We start from the raw sequence: 27,847 nt of genomic DNA on the forward strand, positions 1-27,847 counted from the left end.
TTTGGTTTTTTGGCCACAAGGTGTGTGGGATCCTAGCTCTGACCAGGGACCGAACCTGCACCCCCTGCTTTGGAAGGCAAAGTCTCAACCTCTGGATTGCCAGGAAAGTCCCCCTGCCGACTCTTAATGCTGCCTTTGTTACATATCCTGTTTTCATACATGCATGTATCTGTTTGGGGGCTTTCTTTTTCATTAGTTTGTCGATTCTTGCACTGACTTCACATTATCTTACTTTCTTTGGCTGATGGGGAAGTCTTAATATCTAGGGAAGTTATCCCCTCTGTTTTCTTTTTCTTTAAAAGTTTTCTCCAAACTCCTGCTCCTTAAGTTTTCCATAAGAATATTAGGACTCTTTGTTCTGTTCCAAGAACAGTGCTATTGGAATTTCAGTTTAAATTGTAAGAATCTGTGGATTAGTTTGAGGAGAACTTATGTATTTGCAGTGAGTTTCTCATGTAGGCAGATGGCTCTGTTTATTCAGTTTTTTGACATTCTTTGCTTATGTTTTTTAATTTTCCCCACTGATGTCCTGAATATTTTCACCTACTCTCTTCCTGAATGGTTTCTTTTATGTTGCACCTGGAGAGTTTCTTCTTCAAGGAGACCTTCCTCGTCTGTTCTTTGGGGTTGGTTGTCCTTCCTAGGTGTCCCCAGAGGATGTTTTACTTTGTGTTGTTCTATCTCTTTAACTGTCCTCCTCTCATAGACTGTAAACCTCTTGAGGGCAAACAAAGGTTTTGGTCCTCCTGGTATCAAGTGCCTAGCATAGTAACTACGTCCAGTAGTCAAAGGTTTATTGAGTGAAGGGATGAATTAATGTAGAAGTAATGGATATGATCAAATAGGTTTCCCAGTGCTTTGATGCCTAATGCATGTTCCTCTACATGTGGTGTTTTCCTAATTTTGTTTCATCCCATTAAGGAAGAAAAGAATGTTAAAACCAAACAAATAATTTGAGTCTTAAATTTCTGAAAAATTAGAAAATATTATTCACAGAGAGCTTTTATAAATGCTTCTGTTAATATATAATTTTAAGCAATGCAAAATCAGAAGGTAAGTCCCTATTTCTTAGACTTGAATTTTAAAACTCTCTTTATGATGTTTTTGTTTATATAGTGAATTTCAACAGTATGTATATTTTGAAAAATATGTGTTTTAAGTCGTACACATTCTGAAGTTTCCCTGCTTTCTTTTTTATTTTCTGAAGTATGCAGTATACAGTAATGGAAACAGTTGTACTCATGCTGAGAAATGTGAATTTCACTTTTGACTCAGCTACTGTCTTGCCATGATCCTGAGTGAGTTACTTCATGTCTTTGATCTTTGTGAAAATGTGGATATATCTGCCCATCATACCTCAAAAGATATTTCCCTTATTCAGTTAGATGACTGTATGGGAAAGTACTTTGAAAAATACAAAATGACAGTTATATTATTTCCCTGGGTAGGGAAATATTTGCCTTCGCGCACACCCAGGTGTGTGATACATGGAAAGGCTCTTTTTACCAGCGTTCAGAGCAGGATTTATTTTTGGCAGTTGCCCCCACAGCTGGTAATGACATGTTCCTCCTCCCATCAGATTTGCAGGGCCAGGGATGTGCGTGCCATCCAGGACTGAGGGGAGGGAGTGAGAGTAATGGCGGGCAGCTTGGGCTTTGAGACTTGTTCCCTCCTCGCCTCCCCCACTCGCTCTCCATGTTTTCAGGGTGAACCTTGCAAAATCACTTTCTGTTGATCACAGAGATGCCTGAACATCAGCAGTTTCACTCGTGTGGCCCAACCTAGTAGTTTAAGCCTTAATTTTCTTACTTAGTGAAATGGTGATGTTAAAACAACATAAGGTAAAATTTAATGCTTCTGCCTGTAAAGCTTTTAGCAAATGTCTGTCACATAGGAGGTGCTCAATAAATATGTCCATTTTAACTAAGTCAGCCTGCTGGGAGTTTGCGGGGACTCCGAACTCCCAGAGTGGGATGGGAAGCAAGCACTCAGATTACAAGTGGGACTGTTCAGGAGTTCCATCTTAGCAGCGTGCCTCCTCAGGTGTGTCGAAGGGTGACAGAAGCCCAAGCGCCTAAGAGAACTCTGCAGGGGCAGTTACGCAGCCTGGCCGGCCCATAAGCTGGGCGCCCCGACACTGCCTCCCCTAACCTACCACCGCCACTCTGGGCGTGTAGTGCGGGGAGCTGGGGTGTTCGTGAGGACCAGCTACCTAGGGCTGGAAAGCAGATAAGATGGAAGAAATTCATTCTGTTTGTATGGGGGTTTTCCTTTCATTTCTGTAGGTGATGATGATTCACCTGGTCAAACAGTGTGAAAGGGTGTCCAGTGAAGTCCTGCCCACCCCGTTCCCCAACATGACTAATATTATTCGCCAGGACATTTAAAAATGGTACTTGATTATGCTTATATAGAAACATGTTTGTAAGTGAGGAAAAGAGCAAGTTACAAAATTATGAGTCATGATATCATTTGGGAAAAAACACAGAAACCATATATTACTATATATCAAAAGTAATCTGGAAAGAAAGAACACTGAAATGTTCATAGTTATTTATTTTTGGGTTTGCTACATCCCAGAGTGTAGAACTGGAATTCACCTGGCCCTCTTCAAAACTATACCACCTCATCTTTTTTTTTTTTTTTTTTTTAGTGTTATCAGAGCTTTCTTAATTTAGATGGTTGGTTGCAAAGTGATGTTAAATTTGCTTTGCTGTTATTTCTTATGTTTGTGTGGATAGATTGACAGATTTATTACTGTTTAAGGTTTTATTTGGGCTTTTTTCCTTATAACTGAAAAAAGTAAAAATATTTATGAGTTATAATTGGGAAATCCATGTTCCTAATAAACAGCATTTCAAGACTCATTCTAGTTTTTATTTGGCAGTGTTTATGCCTTTACTTTTGGTATTGTGGGAATTAAAGTTACATTTTTAGGAATCGGATAGCCTTGAGATTAAAAACTGGAAGCATGTTTTCTAGGTTGTTTGCATTCAGCATTTTGCTTTTGAATAATATTATTTTGGGTCTTACATCTTATGAATGGAGGTTCATTGTAATGTAGTAAGGAGGAGACTAGATTAGTGGATGCCTGGAGACTTGGGTTTTTGACTTGGTTTGGTAACTAACTGGTAGTTAAGTGACTTTAGGATTATCACCTAACTTTTCCTGGTGAGAATTTTCTTTTCTCTAAAGAGTTAGGTTTTGGACTGGATGGTCTCTGAGGATTTTTTTCTTTTAATGAAGATCCCAGACTAAGGGATTAAAGTATTTAAAACTATTAAACAACAACAGTAATAACAACAACATGCACACATATACACGCATAGGAAAAAGGCAAGCAGAACTAATAGAAGGCGGCTCAGACATGGCAAGAGATCCAGAGGGCAGCTTATGTACACACTGCAACACTCACAGACCAACATCCCCATCTCGTGGTGTTTTCTCTTCACAGACATTAGTGCTTGGTTGAAATAAAACCAGAGTACTCTAGCCCTGAATTTAAAAATATAGCTCACTGGTGTTTGTTTTGAGTCTTATACTTTAAAAACAAAATAATCTTAGCTGCTATAATCTTTTAAATGTTAACATTGCCAATAACTGATCCATTAATCTTGGAACTGTTTCCCCAAATGCAGCATAGAGAAATGGTGAAAAGTTTAGCAGTCACTAGGTTTCTCACTTTTATGGCACTTATGTAAAAAGAAACATTACTTTTACATTGTTTACTTTGTAGTTTTGGATGCGCATAAAGCTCACCTGACTGAATTGTTAATAAAAAGGAGGCAACAAAATTCAACACAAATTTAGAATTTTTCTTCGGGAATGACTTCATAATGGTAAGGGTAATCAGGGTCCTTTAAGAAGCCTTTAAAAAGCAAGTCAGTAGCAATAGATGGTGGAGATTCTGACTGTGCAGCTGCAGGGAAGAGCAGTTGTCCCAGTGTTATGTGCATAGAAACTTAGAGCTCAGGGGACTGTTTCCTGGGGGCCAACCTTCAGGACTGTACAGAGAGCTTGAATTCTCCCAAAACGTAGATGGAGGTGAATGGAAGTTTTTTGTAATTTTATTTAATATGGACACTAAACTGGTCATAGTCAACATTTATTCTGTTTAAGATAGATACCTTGTTTAATTTTCACAGTGGTTCTTTGGAGCAGAAGCCACCGTGGTCTCCCTTTTATAGATGAGAAAACGGGACCGGGGCCCTTGTCTGGGAGGCAGCGGCTCTGGGAGCTGGCCTTGGGCAGCACCCACGATGCTGCCGGGATGGCTCGCTGTATAACCCACCGGTTAAGAGAGTGACTTTGGTCTAGAAACTGGGTTTTAATACTGGATCTGCCGCTTGTATGTGTGTGTGTGTGACCTTGGGTAGGTCACTTACTCTTCCAAACTTCAGTTTCTATAACTGTAAAATGAGTGCTTTTAGGATCAAATGGGATAATTTATTTAAAATAGCACACAGTGTACCCTGAACAAATGGTTATTACTAGTTATTGTAGTTGTGATAATGAGTACTCTTGTTTTTGTGATTTATAACAGCCCCATATTTCTGTGACCTAAGATTTTCAAGCCTTTTTTATGAAGCACAGTACATTAAGTGGCTAGTTTTTTTTTAATATAATTTATTTTATTTTTGGCTGCGTTGGGTCTTCATTGCGGTGTGCAGGCTTCTCATTGCGGTGGCTTCTCTTGTTGCGGAACACAGGCTCTAGGCGCACGGGCTTCAGTAGTTGTGGCTCGCAGGCTCAGTAGTTGTGGCGCACGGGCTTAGTTGCTCTGTGGCATGTGGGATCTTCCCGGACCAGGGATCGAACCCGTGTCCCCTGCATTGGCAGGCGGATTCATAACCACTGCACCACCAGGGAAGCCCCGTGGCTAGTGTTTTTAAGTTACAGTACTTATTGGCTTTCCATTATTTGTCCAGAAGCATTACTACAAATTAGTAACTGAAAGAAATGTTTTAGTTTCAGCAAGAGAGATAAGTTATACAAAATGACAGTCGCCTTAAAAGAGACGTCACTTTTTTTCCTGCCTCATGATTGTCTGTGTGCTTGCATGTGAGAGGGAGGGAAGGAGGGAGAGAGGCGGTGCTCCAGAGCCAGAAGGAGAGGGTCCTGATTTTTTTCAAGACTTGTGCAGTGGGCCTGGAGGGTGTTTCATGCTAGATGCTATTGAGAACACAGAAAACCACAGGGTCCATCCTCTAGAGAGGCCAGGCCAGTGATCCTAGGATAGGTTGTGATAAAGTGCACAAATCATGGTTGGTTCCAGGGGTTGGAGGTCAGAATGGTGGCAAAGACCAGGTTCAGTGAGAGTGAGGGAGTAGGGACCGTGAAAGGCTGGGGGTTCTAGGCAGAGAGGAACATTTCTGTGGTAAGACTTTAGAAATAAGTAGAATGAGGAGGTCTAAAGAAGTGGAGGTGTGAGAAAGGCTGTTGGATTGTGAAACTGTTGCTGGGTTGGGCCCAGATGAGAAGGACGTGTCTTAGGAAACATCCAGGAGGCTGGCTTTCCAGCCTCCAGCCTGCTGACGGGGGAGACGGGGCCCCCTGGTTATTAGGCAGCCAGCAGACTGGCTCAAGACCGAGGGTGGGGTCAGCATTCTCAAAATAGTACCTCTTAGTGCGTTTTTACAGATGGAACATAATTCTCTTCTTTGAAGATTACTGGAGAGTACATGCTAATGAAATGGAGCTTTTATGGACTTCCTGGTCACGCCTGTTTATTCGATGTCGTGTTCTTGGCTGAGGAACAGGAGTCTCAGTTATGGAAAAATAATGACTTACGATGATTCCCTTATGATTGATTTATGTCAGTTTAAAACTGATTGCTTAGGAATTTATATACATGTTCTGTACTGCTGTTAATGTTTGGAACAGTGCTTTCTTTAGCGTTTTCATTTTGAAGGGTTTTTAGAGTCAGCATTTTTGGGGGCAGAATGCTTTTTAAAGGGAATTTTGTCTTTTTGGGAAATAATTTTTAAAGGTTAATTTGGGAAAAGCTGAATTTGAATATGTGTAGCCCTTATAATTATGAGCTTTTTACATTTACATTGACATTCTTTTGTATAGGCGTTAAAGTTCCTCGTAATTTTCGCTTGTTGGAAGAACTTGAAGAAGGACAAAAAGGAGTAGGCGATGGTACGGTTAGCTGGGGCCTGGAAGATGATGAAGATATGACACTTACAAGGTGGACAGGCATGATTATTGGGCCACCAAGGGTCAGTGCTATAAATTACATATTTTTTTCTATTAATATTTATTGTCACTTTAGAGTAAGCATTTTATTTTATAATATTGATATTAAAATAAATAATTATGATAACTTTAACTGAAACACTTCCTCACCTTTTACTTATTTTGTATACATTTATTGATGCTTGATTTTCTGGAGGATTGGGGGGAAAGACCGATACAATCATTGCTGCCAAAGTGTTTGCAGTTGAGTAGAGGAGAAGAAATGAAGACAAATGATAGATTCTGAATACGGCAGAGAAAGTTCACTGCGGGACTTTAGAATATGTTTCTTCTAGCTGGAATAATTGAGGAAGGCTGAACAGTGGAGGAAGTTGCCTTTGGAATGAGCCTTAAAGGACTGGCTGGTAGGATTTCAGAAGGTGGTGATGGGGATGGAGAACATTCCAGATAGAGAGGAGAAAAGGTGAGGAAATGGAGGGGTATTTGGGAAGAGCAAAGAGTGTATTTTGATGTAACATGTTACTAACCCGCTGTGTGTGTCATCAGGGTTTCTAAATTGGTTTGTGTTGAGTGCACATTGCTGTTGGCCAGTGACAGTTGACTCGCCATGGAAATGTTCTGGCCTCCATGTTTTCATCTATAAAATATGTAGACGAGGCTGATTCTTGCATGTTTTCTAGCATTGCTGGCAACAGACCTGTTGTTTTATTCTTAGGTCTTTCTCAAGTTTATGACTTTCTATTTTTACTCAAAATCTTTTTCAGACTCTGGGAAATTTTTTTCTGCGTTGCATTCCTTACTCAAAGGCCCCATTTACTGCGCACCCTGCAGTGACTCTTGGAAATATGTATTGTATGTTTTTTGACTTGTTGGAAAGAACACAAATATGAAGGTTTTCTTAGTCTTTGGTTTTGTATATTGTTTGCTGCCTGTGATGGGAGCATTTCAACTGTTTTGCTGTTAGGTAGAGTTTAGATTTCCTCTTTATTTTTTCTAAAAGGAAAATGGTCAGGTAATTAGCAATGTTAACTTTAGAGAATGAATTAATGTATGTTTTGCATTTTCTGGTATTCCTTTGCAGAATTTGTGCACTCTGCTAAACTAACAAGTTGCCTCTTCCCTCCAGTGCTCTGATTTTTCCATAAGTTATGTGAGGAAGGAAATAAAATCCTGATGGTTAGAATTCTTGATGTTTTATAACTTGGTATTTGTAATGAAAACCTTGATTTTCACTGCCTGTGAACAGTATCACCATATGGTCTTTTTGGTAAAAGTAAGTGCTTATAATAATGAGCATTCTTATCTAATGAACAGCTTGAAGATTGGACAGTCTGAACTGGGTGGAGTATACATTCGAAATGATTTACATTTGGTTTTTCTCCAGTCGCTACCTCTAAGAGACTTTAAGAGTGTTTTGGAGTTTGTGCATAAGACCCCCCATGATTTTGTGGGCTGCCCTGTAACCTAGTTCACAAGTCTCTCTCACCCGGTTGGGGTCATCAGCAGAACCCCCGAACTAGCTGTTTCCTGGTGTCACTGAACCACAGGAAGCTCGCTGGGTTGCTGTGCCCAGTGGGAGCCAAGGCTGCTGTAGGGTCAGATGGGGCTAGGCCTGCTTGCAGGGGGCGCAGAGACAGGATGCTGCCCCCTGCCGCTTTCTGCTGGTGGGGGTTGTCTTGGAGCCCCTTCCCCTTTCTGTGGAGCGGGAGGCACCCCTGAGAGGCCCTGTCCTTCCAGCCAGGCTTTCCAGCCAGGCTTCCCCGCCTGCTGAGGCCTGGGGGGCTGGGTGAGAGTGGGCGGTCCCAGCACTCATTCAGCTGCTCAGCTGCCTTTTAATAAAACCTGCAGGGGCGGCATCTCGGCTTAGTTGGTTTTTCTTTGGAAGGTGCCAGATTCAGAACAATTTTGTCCCCAGCTTTAGGGTAACAGGAGAATTCCTACCTCAGCATTCTGTTACTTGATTAGTTGTTTCTCGGTTTTTTATATGTTTTTTATATGTTACTAAGATCCCTGGTTTTTTATGTTTTTCCACTATTTATTTGGATTTATATAATTAGCGATTTTGTTTTTCCATATATGTTTGTGTATTAAATTTTCTAAGCAGTATTTTTTAGCATTAGATGTTTAGTAACATTTCCAAGTTTCCTTATATGTATACTTACTTTAGAAGTTTTGAGAATTAAATGAATTAATAATTAGACAATAAGAGAGTATGTGTAGTACATAATTAATAAACATTAGTTCCTTTTACTACTCTCTTTTCTGTCACTCTTTTGTTAGACAACAGAAAGACTTGGCTGTTAATTTAAAATTCAAGGGTGATGAAATTAATCAAAGGTACCAAAAGTTAGGATGTTTAATCATTGTAGGCTAGCTTAGATTGAGGTATAATTTGCATATAGTGAAATGCATAGATATTACCATGATTTTCGACAAATGGAGCCTGTTACCCGCACCCATGTCAAGATACAGAACATGTCTGTGCCGCCAGAAATTCCCTGTGCCCCTCCCCGCCCTGCCCCAGTCACTACTCCCTACCCCCTAGAGTAGTCTTGTGTGTTGTAGGACTTCGTGCCAGTGGAATCGTGCAGTGTGTGTGCTTAGAGGCCCGCTTCTTTTGACTTGGCATATAACGTCTCGGGATCAGCTGTGTTGTTCCAAGAAGTGGGTAGTGGTGTGTTTCACAGAGATGCCACAGTGTGCTTATCGCTTCTCCTGATCACAGTACTCCCTGCCCATTACAAGTAAAGCTGCTGTGATTACAAGTCTTCTTGTGAACATAGGTTTGTTTCCATTTCTCTTGGATAAAGTGCCTAGGAATGGAATTCCTACTTGGTAGGGGAGGTGTGTGCTTATTTATCTTTATAAGAAAATGCCATATTGTTTCCAAAATGATTATACCATTCCCTACAACCAGCAAAGTATGAGAGTTCTAGTTGTTTCCATGTACTTTGAGTATTTTTAACAATATGGAATTTGTCAGGGGCTATTTAAGAAAAATTTTTTTTCCTTTTATTTCTTTTTTTATTGAAGTATAGTTTACAATGTTGTGTTAGTTTCAGGTGCACAGCAAAGTGATTCAGTTATACATACATATCTATTTTTTTTCAGATTCTTTTCCCTGGTAGGTTATTACAAAATATTGAGTATCGTTTTCCCTGTGCTCTACAGTAGGTCCTTGTTGGTTATCTATTTTATGTATAGTAGTGTGTATCTGTTAACCCCAAACTCCTAATTTACCCCTCCCCCTGCCACTTTCCCCTTCGGTGACCATAAGTTTGCTTTTTATGTCTGTGAGTCTGTTTCTGTTTTGTATATAAGTTCATTTGTATCATTTAAAAAAATTATTATTATTTTTAACGCAAGTTTTCTAGAGAGGCTGCTGTGCATGTGATTGGAGAACGACAGACCAGATGATTTCCTTGACCTTTAGTCCTGTTTAAACCTCTCCAGGTCCTGGGCATATTATTAATATATGTTTGCTGTTAAACTTGGATGAGTTTTATCCAGCTGTTTCTTTTTTAAAATATTGAAATATATAATAATATATGTATAAGATTGTTGTATACATTTTAAATTACGGTAGTTTAATAACCCAGACCTGACCTCCGCTTGGGAGAACTCTTACTTAAGGGAGAGGAAGCTGTGGATCAGTTGGGGTAAGTGAAATCTATAGATGGTTAACTTCTTTTTTCCCATGTTTATACAGGAATCAACAGGTATGAAATTTGTCACTTCCATTTATTTTTTTACTTTCTTGTTTTAATTGAACACTAATAAGTTTACCTAGTGAACAGAAGCCATAAGGATAAAGAAGAGTTAATTATAGGCATGAAAGTAAGCCTTGAAAAATCTAAAAGCATTAAGTCTGGTAGCTTTAAAATGGCTGTTTTATAATATGGTAATGTTCAACTTCTCGATTAAGAAACCCTGTTTTTAAATGATGTGGAAAAATAAAAGTTGGGTATTGTATCTCTGAATTTAGATAATGGAATTTAATGGACAACAAAATTAATGAAGTAGTAATGTAAATGTAACTAACAAGAGGCATGAATTAATTGTTCTAGTGCTGGACAATGGTATAATATGGTGTTTATACCAGAAGATATATTGATTGCTGTATAAATGGGGTAACCATATAATTTATTGTCCAGCCAGACCCTTTTGAGAATGAAATGAAGTATTATTAATAATTACTACAGGAGCAGTAAGAATAAACAGAATTGTCCTGGAAAAATGGGAACCTTTATATATGTGTGACACAGGTCAAGCCACAATATGGACTTTTTAGTAAAATCTGAATTTAAGTGGTCTGTTTTTTCCTTTTAATTTGTTATAGGCATTGTCTGTGCCACAAAAGCAAGTTCTGATCATTTTGATATTACTTTGTAGAATTATTTAATTTTGTAAAATCTCTACTTTTAAGTGTGCTTGCTGCCTTTTTTCTAGCCATATAGATCAAATAAATGCATAGAAAAGTAAATTCTTGATCATACAAGTGGTAATATTAAATACATTTATATTGTACTTTCCCTCTTGATTAGCACTTCAATATTATTATTATTATTTTTGCCTTCCAGACAAATTATGAAAACAGAATATATAGCCTGAAAGTAGAATGTGGACCTAAATACCCAGAAGCACCTCCATCAGTTAGATTTGTAACCAAAATTAATATGAACGGAGTAAATAATTCCAGTGGAATGGTAAGTTAAAGTAGTCATTTTATTCTTACATAACCTATAAATATATAGTCAGGAGAATGTTAAAACAACAACAACAAAAGGACCTTTGTTTAGCGGAAAGTCTAAAACAGTTTATCCCATGTTGTTTTTCTCTTTTGAATGGACCTTTCCTTAAGAACCTTTATGTACTAGCCTAGATAGAGGTGAGGGTTTTATTAATTGCTTCAGTAGTCATATTTCAGCTGAATCCTTGTTTGGTGATAAGAAAGTCATTATTTCTCTTTGAATTAACATTTTTCTTTAGGGTTAAGGTACATTGGTGAGATTAAAAGGATGGATATTCATGAAGAGGAGGTTTTTCTTTGAGGAACAAGTATGTCTGTACGGGAACAGACAGTCGTGGTTGAGCATGGTTGTTTAAAGCAAATAAATCAAAATGATGTGCTCTGCCTGACTCACAGAAGGAAGTGAGCGGAAATAATTTCCAGTACGAGTCTTAGGTTCATACGAGTACTAGAACTTGAAGCGAAGGCTCTTGAGGTGCCGTGTTGAGAGCACCCTCACATGCAGAATACGTGTTAGGAAGCATGATAACGTGATGATAGCATGAACATCATCTGTCATAGGAACAGAACGTTACCTTAACTTCTGTGTGCGCCTACTCATCCCGTCCCCGTGTTCCCTTTCCCCAGCAATGGTAATTAACACCTGGAGCATTTCTTTTGTGTTCTGTCACTTTTTCTTTATAGTTTTAGCCCAGGTGTCACATCTGTACAGCTAGCCTTCCTTCCTCTCTCACTCTTTCCTTCTCTTCCGTCCATCATCCATCCCACACCATGAGTTTATACCATCATCTCCAGTTCTGTTCCAACACTGCAGGGTGTTTTTCAGATTTCATCCTTTCTAAGCTTGTAGTTCTTGCCTTCAGTGGTGAGAAACCTGCTTTCTGTTGCCCAGTGTGTTTACCTGCATGTGCTCAGTCCCCCTGTGTGAAAGCACACTTCCAGCAGCAGGCTGGGTCCTGGACACACAGCTGGCCGTCCGGCCCCCACCCCACCCCAGGGCTCCAGGTGGGCTGGCTCCTCCCTGCTGGGTGCACCGGAGAAAAGCATGACCCTGACTGGAGGAGCGCTATTGGGCATCTCAGCCCTGGACCTGCTGGGCCACTCCCATACCTCCCTGCGTGCGGTGCGTGCGGGGCGCCAGCCGGTGCTGGGCCCTGAGAGTCCTCCCTGCCCTGCCTGCTAGGGCATCAGTCCATGGACATTTATTGTACAATGTGTTGATGCGTTCAGGTGTATAATCATCTTATCTTGTGGTTTCTATCTTTACATGTGTTTCTTGTTTCTTGCCTACTTTTGAAATGGCCATTCTCGATTCTTTTCATTGTTTCTGTTCTTCCAGTGGTTATTCTAGAAATTACAGCATGCATGCTTAACTATTTCTGTGTCAGTAATATTAGGAGATGTGATGGAAGGAGGATTACAAAACAGTTTGAATTTACAGAAGGGATATTGTTTAGGGAATTTCTTTTATGACATACAACTTTGCCTTTATGAGGAAGACATTTTTGTGAAATTTCTTTACCAGGAATAGCTGTTCTTCACAACTGCTGGTTTGTTTTCATATTATAGACTCTGCAAATTAGGTAATTCATAGTGAGTTCTACATTGTTGTGGGAACTAGGAAATTCAGGATTAAATTTCAGACCTGCCTTACGAGCTCATCTGATCTCATTTTGGACATTATGCGTCCTTCTCTGCCTCTCCTCCTTAAACCCTCTAGCATTAAGGTCTGTTAGTCTTTGTTGAAAATGTAACTCGAGTCCGATTTTACTTTTCTCCTTACGTTGCCACCGAGTGAATGTTAGCCATCATCTCTTGTCTGGGCCCTGCACAGCCTCTCTGATTCTCCTGCTTTACCTCCCCCAGTCTTTACAAAGCAAGCAGCAGAGGGATCTTTCTGAGGCACAGGTTGTGTCCTGTCGCTTCTGTGCTTTAAAATCCTGCAGTGGCTTCAGCCACACGTGCACACTCTCTGCCCTGGCTCCCTGGGGGCTCACGGTGCTCGCGGCCCTGCACACCTTTCCTTTCGCCTCAAGACCGTTGCACTTTCTGTGCTTCCAGGGTGGACATCCTTACGGACTCTTTCTTCACTTCGCTGTGTAAGTGTCACTCTCAGAGAGTTCTGTCCTGACTCCCAGTCTGAACTGTGTCTGTTTTGTTACTCTGCTACAGTCACTCTTTTATTCTTCCCCTTTGTAGCAGTTACTGTAAATTATCATTTTTCTTTTCTCTTTGTTTTTATTTTTGGCGTTTTTAAAAGAATTGTTTCTAACACACAGGCAGGTTTTAGAGAATGATGTAACCAACATCCTCCACTTACCCTCCTCAAATCTTAACCTTTTTGTCTTATTTGTAACAGGTCTTTTTTTAAAGAAAGACTGCATTATACAGAGTTAACTTTGTGCCTTTCCCGGTTTCCCCTTTCTCTTTCCTCAGAGGTGGTTCCATCTCAGATTTGGCATTTATCGTTTCACGCATGGTTGTGTTTTTACTGTGCACGTTTGTGTATGCTTCTGTGTTGTATCCCTTTTGTGTGGACTCATATGTCAGTGACTTTTTTTTTTTTTTTTTGCGGTACGCGGGCCTCTCACCGTTGTGGCCTCTCCCGCCGCGGAGCACAGGCTCCGGACGCGCAGGCTCAGCGGCCGCGGCTCACGGGCCCGGCTACTCCGCGGCATGTGGGATCTTCCCGGACTGGGGCACGAACCCGTGTCCCCTGCATCGGCAGGCGGACCCTCAACCACTGCGCCACCAGGGAGGCCCAAGCTCAGATTTTTTAAGATAAAAGTTTCTCCGTTAAATTGCTGTAGAACTCTCTAAAGGCTGCTCTGAATTTCTGTGTTTATCTTGTGGTGGACCAGTAAAAATCAGTGCAAGGCCTTGGGCTGTTCCGTGAAAGGTGATTTCAGTGGCCCTGCTCTAGGACGTTCACGTACAAGTAGGATGTCTGCTGAGGTGGGGTCTGGGTGAGGCTTGTCTTCAGCTTGACTGACTTCCGCCCGGGCTCTTCCAGGGTTGTCCATGTCTGTCATGCTCACTGTGTGTAAGTGCCTGGACTGTCCATCCCTACCAACGCTTCATATAGTCAGGCTGGCCAGCCAGTGGGGACCTGGAAGCAGAGAAATTAAGTCCTAGTTTAATTATTGGAGTGTAGGTGTTTGTATAGAGTGACTGGATTAGGCATCAGGTTTTCTTTTGATTGATATTCATTGTGGTTTGATTTGCATTCCCCTAGTTAGGCACCTTTTCACCTGCTTATTGGCCATTTTTTTTTACCCTCTTTGGAGAAATGTCTATTCAGAACCGTCTAAAACGACAAGGATTTATTGTCTCACAGTCTTTGTGGGCTGGGACTGTGGCCCAGGGCCTTTCACAGGGCTGCAGCCCACATGCCAGCCTGTGCTGTGGTCTCTGCTGAAAGCTCGACTGAGGAAGGATGCAGCCCTGGCCTCACTCACGTAGGTGTTGGCAGTAGTCAGGTTCTCAGTCAGCCTTCAGTTCCTTATACACTATAGCCAGAGGCCACAGAGCAGTTCACAGCACAGCAGCTGGTTTCCGTCTGCAAAGCAGGGGAGTGAAAGCAAGAAAGAGCAGGATGGAAGCTGGAGTATTTTTGTAGCTTAACGTCAGAAGTCATATCCCAGCGTTCTGTCCAGCCCACACTCCAGGGAGGGGTCACATAGGACGTGAATGTCAGGAGTTGAAGATCTTCGGGAACCATCACAAAAGCTGCTGTCTTAGTTTGACTGCTGTCACAAAAAGACCCTAAACTGGGGCTAGTTTGGACAGCAGAGATTATTTCTCACAGGCTGGAGGCTGGGAAGTCTGAGATCAGGGTTCCCACGTGGTTGGGTTCTGGTGAGGACCCTCCTTCTGGGCTGCAGATGACTGACTTCTTGCTGGGTCTTCACGGGGAGGACAGAGCAAGTTCCAGTCTCGTTCTCTCCTAATCCCATCGTGGTGGCTCCACCCTTGGGTCCTCACCGAAACCTATTGATAATTACTTCCCAAGGTCCTCAGCTCCTGGTACCTTCCCATGGTGGTCAGGGTTTCAGCGCATGAGTTTTGGGGGACACAAACATGCAGTCCATAACAGTTGTCTGCCGCGATCCACTTTGCCCACATTTTAATTGAGATATTGAGCCTTTATTATTAAGTTCTAAGAGTTCTTAGTTTACTGAACAAGAGCCCCTTGTCAGGTATATGATTTGCATGAATTTTGTTTCATTCTGTGGGTTGTCTCTTTGTTTTCTTGATGTTTTCAACACAAAAATTAAAAAATTTATATAGCCAATTTGTCTACTTTTTCTTTCATTGAAAGTATTTAGTTGTTATATCTAAGAAACCATTGTCAAATCCAACGTCACAGAGATTTACTCCTGTTTTTTTCTAAGAGTTTTATTGTTTCAGCTGTTAATTTAGGCCTTTGATCCATTTTGAGTTAAGGGTCCAGCTCCATTCCTTTGCATGTGAATGTCCAGTTGTCCCAACACCGTCTATTGAAGGGACTGTCCTTTCCCCATGGTTGACACACTTGTCAGAGATCTTTTGACTGTACGTGCATGGATTTACTTCGGGTTCTCAGTTGTATTCCATTCCATTGATCTGCATTCTCAGTCGTTTTCCATTCCATTGATCTGTATGTCCATCCTTGTGTGAACACCACCCTTTGTTTTTGTTTGGTTTGGTTTGTTCGTTTGTTTTGGCCACCTGCGCGGCATGCGGGATCTTAGTTCACTGACCAGGGATCGAACCCGCGCCCCCTGCAATGGAAGTGCAGTGTCTTAACCAATGGACCGCCAGGGAAGTCCCACACCCTTCTTGATTACTGTAGCTTTGTAGTAAGTGTTCTTTTTTATATTGTTTCGGCTATTCTGGGTTCCTTGCATTTCCATATGAATTAAAGGATCAACTTGTCCAGCTCTGCAAAAAAGAAAAGAAAAGAAAGGGCAGTTGAAATTTTGATAGGGATTGTGTGAAATCTGTAGATCAATTTGCGGAGGATTGTCGACGACTTTAAGCGTTCTGATCCATGTACATGGGATACTTTTGTCAACAGTTTTTTTTTACAGTATTCAGTGTGCATGGCCTACACTTCTGTTTCTTATCCTGTTGTAAATGGCATTGTTTCCTTGAGTTTCTTTGCAGATCATTCATTGCAAGCACACAGATGAGGTTTTGTTTGTGGATCCTGTACCCTGCAGCCTTGCTCTACTCGTTTATTCCCTCCAGCAGTTGCAGTTCCTTTAATGGCTGCCTTAGGATCTGTGTACAAGGCCACGGCATCTGCGCATAGAGATGGTTTCACTTCTTTCTTTTCAAAACCTTTAATTTCATCTTCTTGCCTAGTTGCCTGGCCAGAGCCTCCAGTTCAGTGTTGAGTAGCAGTGATGGCAGCAGATGTCCTTGTCTTGTCTTATCGCAGGAGGAAAGCTTTCAGTCCTTCACCATTGAGTGTGCTGTTAGCTGTATATTTTTTGTAGGTGCTCTGTATTGGGTTGATATACCTAGTTTGTTGAGTGTTTTTATCATGAAAGGTTGTTGGATTTTGTCAAAGCTATTTTGTGTCTGTTGAGATAATCATGGTTTTTGCTCTCTGTTCTGTTAATATGGTGTATTACATTGATTGATTTTTATATATTGAACCAACCTTGCCCTACTGGGATAAATCCCACTTGGTTATGGTGCATAATCAAATTCTTTATATGTTGCTCAAGGTCAGCCATAGGTGAGAGTTTATGGCCTTCTCAGGTCTTTTGAGCCTGTACAGCCCTGCACATGTGTGTCTTCTAGATTCACAGGCGTGTGTTGGAACTTTTCAAAGCCTCACTGGACATCTCATTTCCCAGCTTTTCTGTGAAGTATTTGGTCACCTTCCTGCTTTCCTCTTACCACCTCCTCGCCCAGCAGAGGTGGAAACAGTTTAAGCAATTTCTTTAATTTAAAAATTTTTTTATTTTTTATTGAAGTATATAGTTGATTTACAGTATTATATTTGTTTCAGATGTACAACATAGTGATTCAGTGTTTTTATAAATTATACTACATTTAAAGTTATTACAATATAATGGTTATCTTTCCCTGTGTCGTACAGTACATCCTTGTTGCTTATTTTGTACATAGTAGTTTGTGTCTCCGAGGTGTCACACAATTGACACTGGTTATTTTTGGCAAACACCAGGTGGAGGGGTGGGCCGGGGACTAGGTGGTCCTCCGTGGGTGAGTTCTGAGGTCAGACAAAGAGAAACCCCATGGGAGGGCTTTTCCAGGGAACTTTCAGGCAGGCCGAGAGATGGCAGGTAGCTGGGGGTGAGGCTTTGAAGGAGCTCCAGCCCCATCCTGCCAGTTTCCTGCAGTGGAAGATGAATTTAGCACAGTGCGGAGAACACACGGGAGAGAGAGCTCTGAAAGCAGAGGTCAGGGTTCGCAGTTCTTTCCTTAATCCTGGTGGAGGCCATTGCCCAGACTTTGGGTCGTGGCATTGGGAATGGAGAGAAACCTCTGACCTTATCAAGAAGGAATTGGTAAATATGTTTACGTGTAGTTATTTTATATAACATTTGTTTATTTCTGATGACCGAAGTTCCCTACACGTTTACAGAAAAGCACCACACGAAAAGGACACAATTTTTTAGGAAACACCTGTTGAAGAAGGAATATTTTCCCTAAGTATTATATGAACCAGTAGTTTCATAATGTTCACTTTGTGAAAATAGAGCCAAGCTATGAATTTTTAGAAGTACTTCTCATCAAAGTGCGTCTAGTGAGTTGGTGGCCGACCCCGCTACACTCGGCAGCTGACTTTCCTCTTCTTCCCCTCCTTTCAGGTGGATGCACGGAGCATACCAGTGTTAGCAAAATGGCAGAACTCATACAGCATTAAAGTTGTACTTCAAGAGCTAAGACGTCTAATGATGTCCAAAGAAAATATGAAGCTTCCACAGCCACCAGAAGGACAAACATACAACAATTAATTTTAGTGGATTTAAAACTTGTCTTAAATCAACAACCTTCTATTCATGTTAATGTCTTGATTAAATATCACAATGCAAAATACCCACACATTAAGTAAGATAATTCCAGCTGGTAAACATGACCTGGACATCTGTAAGAGTATATTTAATATATGTACACCCATTATGTTTTCAGGTAACAGGAGGAAAATTCAGCACAGTTTTTTTTCTTGTTAAGGCACCGTCATTTAAGCATGAACCTGGAGTACTCAGAGTGGAACTCAGGTTTCCAGGTGGAAGAACAGCAAGAAGTGTCAGATGGCTGTGCAAGCAGATGTGTTTCTGAAGAGAAAGCCCAAGAAGGAAAACCCAGAATGGCGTGCTCTCGCTTAGTGAAAGAGCTTCCGTTGAAATGGTCTAAAGTGGCAGGTACAATGAATATTGTCACAAAACGTGTTCATTTTCGAAGCGGTATAGGTGCTGACTACTAGTAGTATCAAAAATACGTTCAGAATTGTTTTGATACCTGTATTTATAATAAAATTGTTGTGGGGAGGTGGACGGATTTCCGTTACAAGCTGTTCCTGGGTGTTCCATGTACCAGACGCGGTGAAGAGTTGTTTACAGTCTTTGTTGGACAAACCATGCATTTACATTTAAATGAAATCAACAAAAAGGAAATAGATATATGGATATGTGATTTTGAGATTAACGTTAGTCTTAAATTGTAAATAAAATGTGGAATGTGTCCTCAGAAACTGTGCCATTTCTGTTATATTGATGTGGTATGTATACAGTAACTTGCTGAGGTAGCAGAAATTGGAATTATTGTAGCCTTCCCCTATACACACCTTTTATTATTTATCCTATATTGTATACTTCTTGCAAATTGGAATTTGTGGAGTATTTAACAGTACAGATTACCTAATAAGTTTAATTTCTTGTTAGGAGAAGGAGGAATCCCAGGTATTATGTTTTGAAGTTGATTTCACCAGAAATATTGTTAAGAAAGATGTTTGAGTTCTAGCAGTTTTTATAGAATTAGAGAGCGCAAATTATCCAAACATACGTTCCAGTTTTTCTTCATAATATCTGCCCCCAGTGCTCTTCGCACTAGCTGGGGTTAGTTTTGTTCACTTATCCTTTGCCTTGGCAGCTACATAATTCTGAATTGAAAGTCCACCTGTGCTCCGCTTTACCAGAGTGACGAGGCTTTCGGATGCCGTTTTTCATCTCACAGCGCTTGGGTGTACTACTTTGTTGAAAATACTTCTCTCTTATGGGTTCTGTTTTCTGAAGAAAATAGTAAGGTGGTCATGTAACAAGGACAGATTTCTCAACCCTGACATGTTTTTTCAAGTGCATTCAAAGTTAAAGCTCTGAGCTACCTTTTCTTGGCCAGTAATACTTTAAAGTCAGTGGCAGTTTATCTAAATTTGCTAATTTCAATATGGCTTTTTTTTTTTTTTTTTTGGCGGTACGCGGGCCTCTCACTGTTGTGGCCTCTCCCATTGCGGAGCACAGGCTCTGGACGTGCAGGCTCAGCGGCCACGGCTCACGGGCCCAGCCGCTCCGCGGCATGTGGGATCCTCCCGGACCGGGGCACGAACCCGTGTCCCCTGCATCGGCAGGCGGACTCTCAACCACTGCGCCACCAGGGAAGCCCTCAATATGGCTTTAATTATCAAAGATGTTTAAAGTGACACATAGAGAATGTATACATACAAATTAGTGCATGTGTAATTTATTAAAATAGGTTTGAAATGAACTATTACCTTGGCATACATTCTTAAAAATTTTAAGTGGTTGAGATTAAGTGGAATTACACTGATATCCTATGTGAGAGTGGTGGTTCCTGACAGTCTAAATCGGTCTCTAGTGACCCCTTCCCCACTGGGAGAGCGTGTCCTGTCATATGTGGGCGCTGATAACCATCTGAGTGCTGTACATTGTTTCTACAGTGGTGGGCTGAGAGCCTGGGCACCTTGACCTCTGGTCCACTCTCCTTTCCCCGCACCCGCTCTTGTGAAGGACTCCCCCCCACAGGTGTGTGTTGCCTTCGAAATTTGTTTGAAAGGCTAGCAGGTGAGACTGTAGGGGATGATCGTGTGTGAATAAAGATTGCAAAAGTAAAATATTTGTCCTGTTAGGTCAGTGTTATGCTTTAATGGTTTTAATTACTAATTTTCAGAATCCCTCCTTTAAAAATATTTTTTCTAGTATTTTAAAGTAATGGCATTTGTTGTTACAGGTTTATGTGTGACTTTTCAGGATTTTGGAACATAAACATTTATAAGAGGTGGTCAATGGTATTTGAGTTTTTCGGGTGTAAAATTTTTTTAAAAATTATAATTTTAAATTATCTTTTTAAAAGAATTTATCACACTTCAAATTTGAGTAAGTGCCTGGGGAGTGAATTAGTTTGACTTGCATATGGTTTATTAGTCTGGATTACTTAATACCAATTCATTAATTTAGCTTCTTCCCACTAAGTATATATTGTTATTGATGAATATGCATGAAATTCATATTGTTTTGAAAATTTAGAGTACATGGCTGGAAAATAGCAATGTGTTTCCCACCCTGGATTTGGTGGGAGACCATGTGGGCGGCTCTGGAAGACGCATCGTGGGGTATAGACTTCGGTCAAAGCTGTGCTCACTCTTCTCGTGGGTACACAGCCGTGCTTGCATGTACACGTTAAAGAGTGTAAATGCAGATGATGCTGTCTAGTGTCATGAATAACAATTTGGGGAGTTACTTAAGGAATTTTTTCCCCCAGATTTTCTCGGTAAGTATATTTTTTAGACATATATGTGAAGCATTATAGTATAATTAATTGCTGGGAAGGATCTAAAAGGCACTGATTTCACTTTTCTGAGAAGTAACAATATGATTTTCCAGTAACAACTTGATTGGCTTTTGGTTGTGTTCACAAAAAGATTGCAGCTCCGAAGATTTTGGAAAGCATTTGTATTTTGTATATAAAACAGAAACATTATGAAAAGCAGTGGATGCAGCGTATTAACAGGCTTGATAGGAGCGTTAGCAGTTAATTCCTACCCAGTACTGTGTTTATTGACAAGCAAAATGTATGGAAATAGAATATCTTTTATGCTAAAATTAATATGCCTCTTTGAAGTTACTGAACAGTAGATGGAAATGTTATCATAGGTCATACTGAAAATGTTGGTTATTTTAAAAGTATAGTGGAATACTGAAAAGATACACCATAAGTATTTTCTGAAGAGAAAATTATTGAGGTATTTGCTGACACAGAAAATAAATGACAAGTCAAAACTGTCATCCTGTGAATTAAGGGAGTTTGAGGGAATCATGGAGTGAGTACGTGATTTTAAAGAATCACTGGATGTGAAGAGGTTGCCCATTGTGTTTACGTACATCTCTAACGGGACATTCTCACCTAAAAAATTCCTAAAGGTCCTCTGCATTTCATTTTTACATGTAATCTAAAGATCAGTACAGAATTTTTTCTGCAACTTCATTTATGAAATCAGTGATAAAAGCCAGATAGATTTCACTTTCTTAACTTAGAAACATTCCAGGAATCATCCTTTCTCCAGTGGGTAGCTGACCAGATACCATGTAAGGATTGTGCAGTGGCCCCTCTGCTCCAGATGTAGACTTACCGTGTGAATTCTTTTATCTTGTCTTAGTTGAGTACTGAGCAGCTGCTTACATCTGTCTGAGATTTTGGCAGCCAAAAGATTATACAAAAGTAAAGGTAATATTCCACCTCCAAAGGAAGACTAATCTCTGGCACTGAGAAACCAATGAAGTGAGAAACCCCGTGGTCAGTAAAGAAGCAAATCTTTGAATTCATTGAGAGTGAAAACTGTTCCTTGTTTGTTCAGTGCAGTTGAGTAATTAAAATATTGTTGAGAGATTATGGGGAAACATTAAACAATGGAGTGTGTGTATTCTTCCTTCATCTGATATAATAGCTTTTTTTTTTTTAAACAGGCTTTTAACAATAGATAATTTTACAGAGTAATCTGGAAAATTAACAGTGTAATGTAAAGTGAGGTTTCGACAGGACACCTACATTAAAATGTAGTAAAATTAGTTATAATACTTAATGTCATGTTTTTTGGGTCCAAAGACTCTTCCAATCAACAAGCATGGTAATTGTGAATGCTTTATTACACAGGGTGAGATTTTATAGCCTTTGTAGTTTGTCAGCCCTTAATTTGAGGGGAAAAGGTAGATTTTCTCCACAGTGGATAACTGACAAAGAGAAATGTATTGTTTTACTGCTTCTCAAGCCACATTGTCCAAATAAGTAGTGATTGCCAGATGTCCAGATTATATCCACTATCATAAATTATCTTTTTATTGCTGTAATTTAAAAAATCATCTTAATACTCAAGTAAAAGTAATTGAGTTCACAAGAAAAGTAAAATATCTAATTGCCTGGGTTTCTTAATCTTGAGTAACATACGGACTTCTTTAAGGAGAACAATAATTCTTTTGGACTCAGTATTGTCTTGAATTATTTTTGTTAAAACATTGTTTAATGCATAAAATTGTATCAATGCAAATGTATAAACTTCTTAGCCCTATAAAATTATAAAGCAAATTAACACAATTACATAGTAATTAAAATGTAAAAGACTTTAATATTGAGGATGTTTTATTGAATTACTCTCTACTTGAAATGTAAATATTTTCGTCTCTTCTTGGCTTTTTGTTGTTGCCATGTCTATATTAGAGTGTGCGGCTGGACCTCAGATTTTTCTTACCTTTTCTCTCTTGACAAACTGGTACAAAAAACCTTTGTTGTGTTATCTGACCTTCATTTGGTATAAATACAGTTCCCGCATTAGGTCCCCCTCTGTTCTGTTCTGTTAACCAGAGAATTAAAATTCCTGAGTCTTGATTCAACTTTGAGACCACAGTTGTCTTAAACCCTTGATTCTTGAGAATTACTGTGCTACTCACTTTGCTGTGTTTGTGGCCCTGTATAGAAATAAAAATGATTTATGATTGGTGATGGTAGGTAAACTGATATAGTAAGATCATTTTAAATTTGGGTGACACATTTTAATCTGTTAGGTTTTAAAGCTTAGTGCTAAGAGGTGCTGAATACATTTATTGGTTTAGAAAATAAACTGCGGTTGAAAGTGGCTCCTTTCTCCGTTTGTGCCTCTGTACTGTCCATCGTCCTCTGGTGAATCTCCCGCACCTGTCGTCTCTCTAGCTCCCTTCTGTCAGCCTATGGCCACTGCTGTTCTTACGTTCTGTTGCTCTTTGAATGGATCCCTTTAAACCCCTTTTCCCCATCATTCTGGATGTGGTCCCCTCACATCAGCCCCAACCATGAATTTGAAGACTGCTTATGAGAGGTAGCTCGCCCGCTTGCTGTGCTCTGGCTCCTTCCTGCCTGTGCCCTTTGTTTACCACCTGTGCCCTCACTACCTGGGTCCTCTCCAACCTTCTCTATCCCTGATTTGCAGATCTTCTCCTCACCTGTCACCGTTGTCCTCCTTGACACAGTGTCCTTGTGTGTGATATTTTTGCTTCATTTGCCTCTGAGAGTTGATGTCCAAGCTGCCCATCACAGTAATAAAATTTTAATATTATTTATAAATGTATTCTAAGCATTTAATATTCTTTGAATTTAAAAATATCCCCAGAGTATATTTTTTGAAGCTAAACATCAGAATTTGGATGTTTTCTTATTTGAGATATTTAAGATTATGAGAAATACCATTTTTGAAAACAATGTATTTGTCTACAAAGAAGTGTTAGAATCATTTATTTGTATTAAAAATTGTTAAAATGACTGCCAGAAACTAGGTGACTTTTTATGCGATGCAGAATCTACTGAGTTCTGCTCAGCAGGCAGGTTGGAGTGTTTTCTTCAACCCTCCCTGTGTTAAGTCCTTGTGAGACTGCTGCTTTAGGACATAAAGGTAGACAATACCATGGAGGTGATAGGTAGGCGCCAGTTCTGTCAGCCTTGGTGATCGAGTGGGTGACAGAGTCTGTGGTCCTCCTCTGGGGCTCCTCACTGGCAGAACCCAAGCGCCGTTAGCAATGAGGTTCTAAGCCGAACCGGGTCTGTAAATTGATCAACGAAGAGCAGCAGAGAGGAAACTGATGGAAATCCTAGGGCCCTCCACCCCGTGGCTTTGGACCACTTAGCCCTGTACCCTTCAGTTCCTTCTGAGAAGGTCATGCTTACCCCATAGAGTTGTGGTGTCATGAAACAATATGAATGGTTTTAATCACAATCAGAATGATTAATCAGTAAGTGGTAGCTTTTAAAAATGTTATTAATCGAAGAACATTCACTTAAATTATGTCAAGATATGCATTTGCATCAGGTTTGTCCTCCTGTGTAAAGGGTGGGCTAACTTTCCAAGAGGTTACGTGAGGTCATATAGGAGGCTTCATTAAGCCGCTTGTGCTTTCTGGACGAAATTAATTTCTGCTCCTGGTTGAAGGCAGACAGATGGGCTTCTGGGTGCTAGTGAGACCTGGCTTGCCTGTCACCCCTCCCCTGTCCAGCTGGGTGCAGTGGCCCTGGTGGATCCACCCCTGGATGGGCACCACTCCTGCCCTCCCACAGTCATGAGTGTTATCAGTGCATTTACGATTGTTTGCATTGTTGTTCTGACCAGTGCACGTTACAGGTGGTCCTGGAGGTGGTGTTGGTGTAGTTCATTCACGCACTCATCTCACACAGGTGGGGCATACACCTCGCTGGCCCACCAGAAACACACACCTTGACCTGAATCTCAGAGTAGCCCTGCGGAGGCTGGACAGTCCCCCTTTGAGCTGACTTGGTGTGAAACGCTGCCGGGCTCCTTACGGGGGAGGTGGTGACCAACACCTCAGTTGCATCCTCTCGTGCCCCCGGGGAGGGTGCTTCCTGGAGCCGAAGCTCTGCTGCTCTCAGTGGCCCGCTGTATCCTAGCCTGGAGGTGTGGGGCCCAAGGCCAGCAGAGCCAGGAGAGGAGGTTCTGTCATACCTACACGTTCCTTGTTAAGTCGAGATGTAAATGACGTACCATAAAATTCACCTTTTAAACTGTTCAGCCCAGTGGTTTTTACCATATCCACAAGATTGTGCAAACATCACCACTAATTCTAGAACATTCCAGAATGATGGCTATTTGGGCTGTTTCCGTATTTTGGCTGTGATAAGTAATGCTGTTACAAACATTTGTATATGATTTTATGAGGACATATGTTTTCATTTCTCTTGGAATTGCCAAGTCATAAGGTAGCTGTGTTTAGTCATTTGAGGAGCTACCTGGCTGTTTTCCAAAGTAGTTGTGCCATTTTACATCTCTACCAGCAGTTCTCCGCATCCTCACCAGCACATTATTGTTTGGCTGTGATTCTAGCCATCCCAGTAGGTGTAAAGTGGTATTTCGCTGCGGTTTTCCCCAGTCACTAATGATGCTGAGCATCTTTTTACAAGATCACTGGCTATTTGTGTATTTGGAGAAATGTCTACTCAGGTCCTTTGCCCATATAAAAAATTGGTTTATTTGTAGTTTTATTGTTGAGTTGTAAGAGGTCTTATATATTCTGGATATTAGACCTGTATCAGATATATGGTTTGCAAATATTTTCTCCTGTTCTCTGGCCTGTCTTTTCACGTTTTTAAAATATTTATTTATTTACTTACTTTTGGCTGCATTTTTGGTCTTTGTTGCTGCGCGCGGCCTTTCTCTTGTTGCAGCGAGTGGGGGTTACTCTTTGTTGCAGTGCGCGGGCTTCTCGTTGCAGTGGCTTCTCTTGTTGCGGAGCACGGGCTCTAGGCTCGCAGGCTTCAGTAGTTGTGGCTCACGGGCTCCAGAGCGCAGGCTCAGTAGTTGTGGCGCACGGGCTCAGTAGTTGTGCCTCGTGGCCTCTAGAGCACAGACTCAGTAGTTGTGGCACACGGGCTTAGTTGCTCCATGGCATGTGGGATCTTCCCAGACCAGGGCTCGAACCCGTGTCCCCTGCGTTTGGCAGGCGGATTCTTAACCACTGCGCCACCGGGGAAGCCCCTCTTTTCACTTTTTTTGATACTATTTCTTTGATGCACAGATTTTTAAATTTTTATGCAACGTAATTTTTCTGTTGTTTTCTTTGGTTACTTGTAATTTTGATATTATGTCTAAGAAATCATTGCCTTGTCCAAGGTCATTGTGATGGTTAGTTGTGTTAACTGGGCTAGGCTGTAGTAACCAGTTACTAAATCAAACACTAATCTGGGTCCTTTCAAGATATTTTGTAGATGTGATTAACATCTACGATCGTTGACGTTAAGTAGAGGAGCTTGCCCTCAATAATGTGACGAGACCTGATCCAGTCAATTGAAGGCCTCAAGAGCAAAAACTGAGGTTTCCTGGAGGAAAGTAAGTTCTGCTTCAAGACTGCAGTCAAGTCCTGCTTCAAGACTGCAGTCAAGTCCTGCCTGAATTTCCCGCCTGCTGGCCTGTCCCCACAATTACTTAAGCCAATTCCTTAAAATAAATATCTATCTCTGTGTCTTATTCTTTCTTTATCTGCCTATCATTTATCTATGATCTCCTGTTGGTTCGTTCTGATACAGTGACAAAAATTTACATCTGTGTTTTCTTCTAAGAATTTATACTTTTAGCTTTTACATTTAGGCCTTTGATCTGTTTTGAGTTAATTTTTGTATTTTTGTATGTATAAATTTTGCACGTATATATATCCAGTCATCTCAGCACCATTTGTTGAATGGTCTTGTATGCTTGTCAAAAATCAGTTGACCATATTTATATATGGTTTTTTTTTTAACATCTTTATTGGGGTATAATTGCTTTACAATGGTGTGTTAGTTTCTGCTTTATAACGAAGTGAAATCAGTTATACATATTTATATGTTCCCATATCTCTTCCCTGTTGCATCTCCCTCCCTCCCACCCTCCCTATCCCACCCCTCCAGGCGGTCACAAAGCACCGAGCTGATATCCCTGTGCTATGCAGCCGCTTCCCACTAGCTATCTACCTTATGTTTGTTAGTGTATATATGTCCATGCCTCTCTCTCGCTTTGTCACAGCTCATCCTTCCCCTTCCCCATATCCTCAAGTCCATTCTCCAGTAGGTCTGTGTCTTTATTCCTGTTTTACCCCTAGGTTCTTCATGACATTTTTTTTTCTTAAATTCCATATATATGTGTTAGCATACGGTATTTGTCTTTCTCTTTCTGACTTACTTCACTCTGTATGACAGTCTGTAGGTCCATCCACGTCTCTGCAAGTGGCCCAATTTCATTTCTTTTTGTGGCTGGTTAATATTCCATTGTATGTATGTACCACATCTTTATCCATTCCTCTGTTGATGGACATTTAGGTTGCTGTCCTGGCTATTGTAAATAGTGCTGCAGTAAACATTGGGGTTGCATGTGTCTTTGAATTATGTATGGTTTTCTTTGGTTATATGCCCAGTAGTGGGATGGCTGGGTCGTATGGTAGTTCTATTTTTAGTTTTTGAAGGAACCTCCATACTGTTCTCCATAGTGGCTGTATCAACTTACATTCCCATTTTCATCCTTTTTTTAAAAATTTTTATTTAATTTTATTTATTTGGCTGCGTCAGGTCTTAGTCGCGGCACGCGGGATCTTCATCGTGGCATGCGAAATCTTTTGTTGCGGCGCATGGGCTTCCCTCTAGTTGTGGCGCTTGGGCTTAGTTGCCCTGCAGCATGTGGGATCTTAGTTCCCGGACCAGGGATGGAACCCGTGTCCCCTGCATTGTAAGGTGGATTCTGAACCACTGGACCACCAGGGAAGTCTCTCTTCCTTTTCTTATTAAAAAAAATATTTTTTTGGAGATCTAGATTTTACTGTGAGCAGTTATAGCGATTGTCAGGTTTTGTACCAATTATTTCTAGCAGTAACAATTCATTAAGAATTGGATAAAAGACCAGTTTGTATTTATGTTTTAACTAAT

The 27,847-nt window shown here is 40.7% G+C and overlaps 1 protein-coding gene across 2 annotated transcripts in view; it reads left to right on the forward strand.

Moving 5' to 3' along the window:
- Positions 1-23,552, forward strand: part of UBE2V2 (ubiquitin conjugating enzyme E2 V2) — a 34,198-nt gene extending 10,646 nt beyond the window's left edge. Inside the window, exons 2-4 of one of the 2 annotated variants that reach the window (XM_060035364.1) lie at positions 6,076-6,224; positions 10,782-10,907; positions 17,779-23,547. In XM_060035364.1, the coding sequence (XP_059891347.1) occupies positions 6,076-6,224; positions 10,782-10,907; positions 17,779-17,925 (422 nt within the window). In that variant the 3' untranslated portion in view covers positions 17,926-23,547. Of the gene's footprint in view, positions 1-6,075; positions 6,225-10,781; positions 10,908-17,778 lie in introns of both variants that reach the window. The other variant, XM_060035365.1, reaches the window with a different exon arrangement.
- Positions 23,553-27,847: the final 4,295 nt, after the last annotated feature.

This window comes from Delphinus delphis, chromosome 17, assembly GCF_949987515.2.
Source record: "Delphinus delphis chromosome 17, mDelDel1.2, whole genome shotgun sequence".
Taxonomy (NCBI): Eukaryota; Metazoa; Chordata; class Mammalia; order Artiodactyla; family Delphinidae; genus Delphinus; species Delphinus delphis.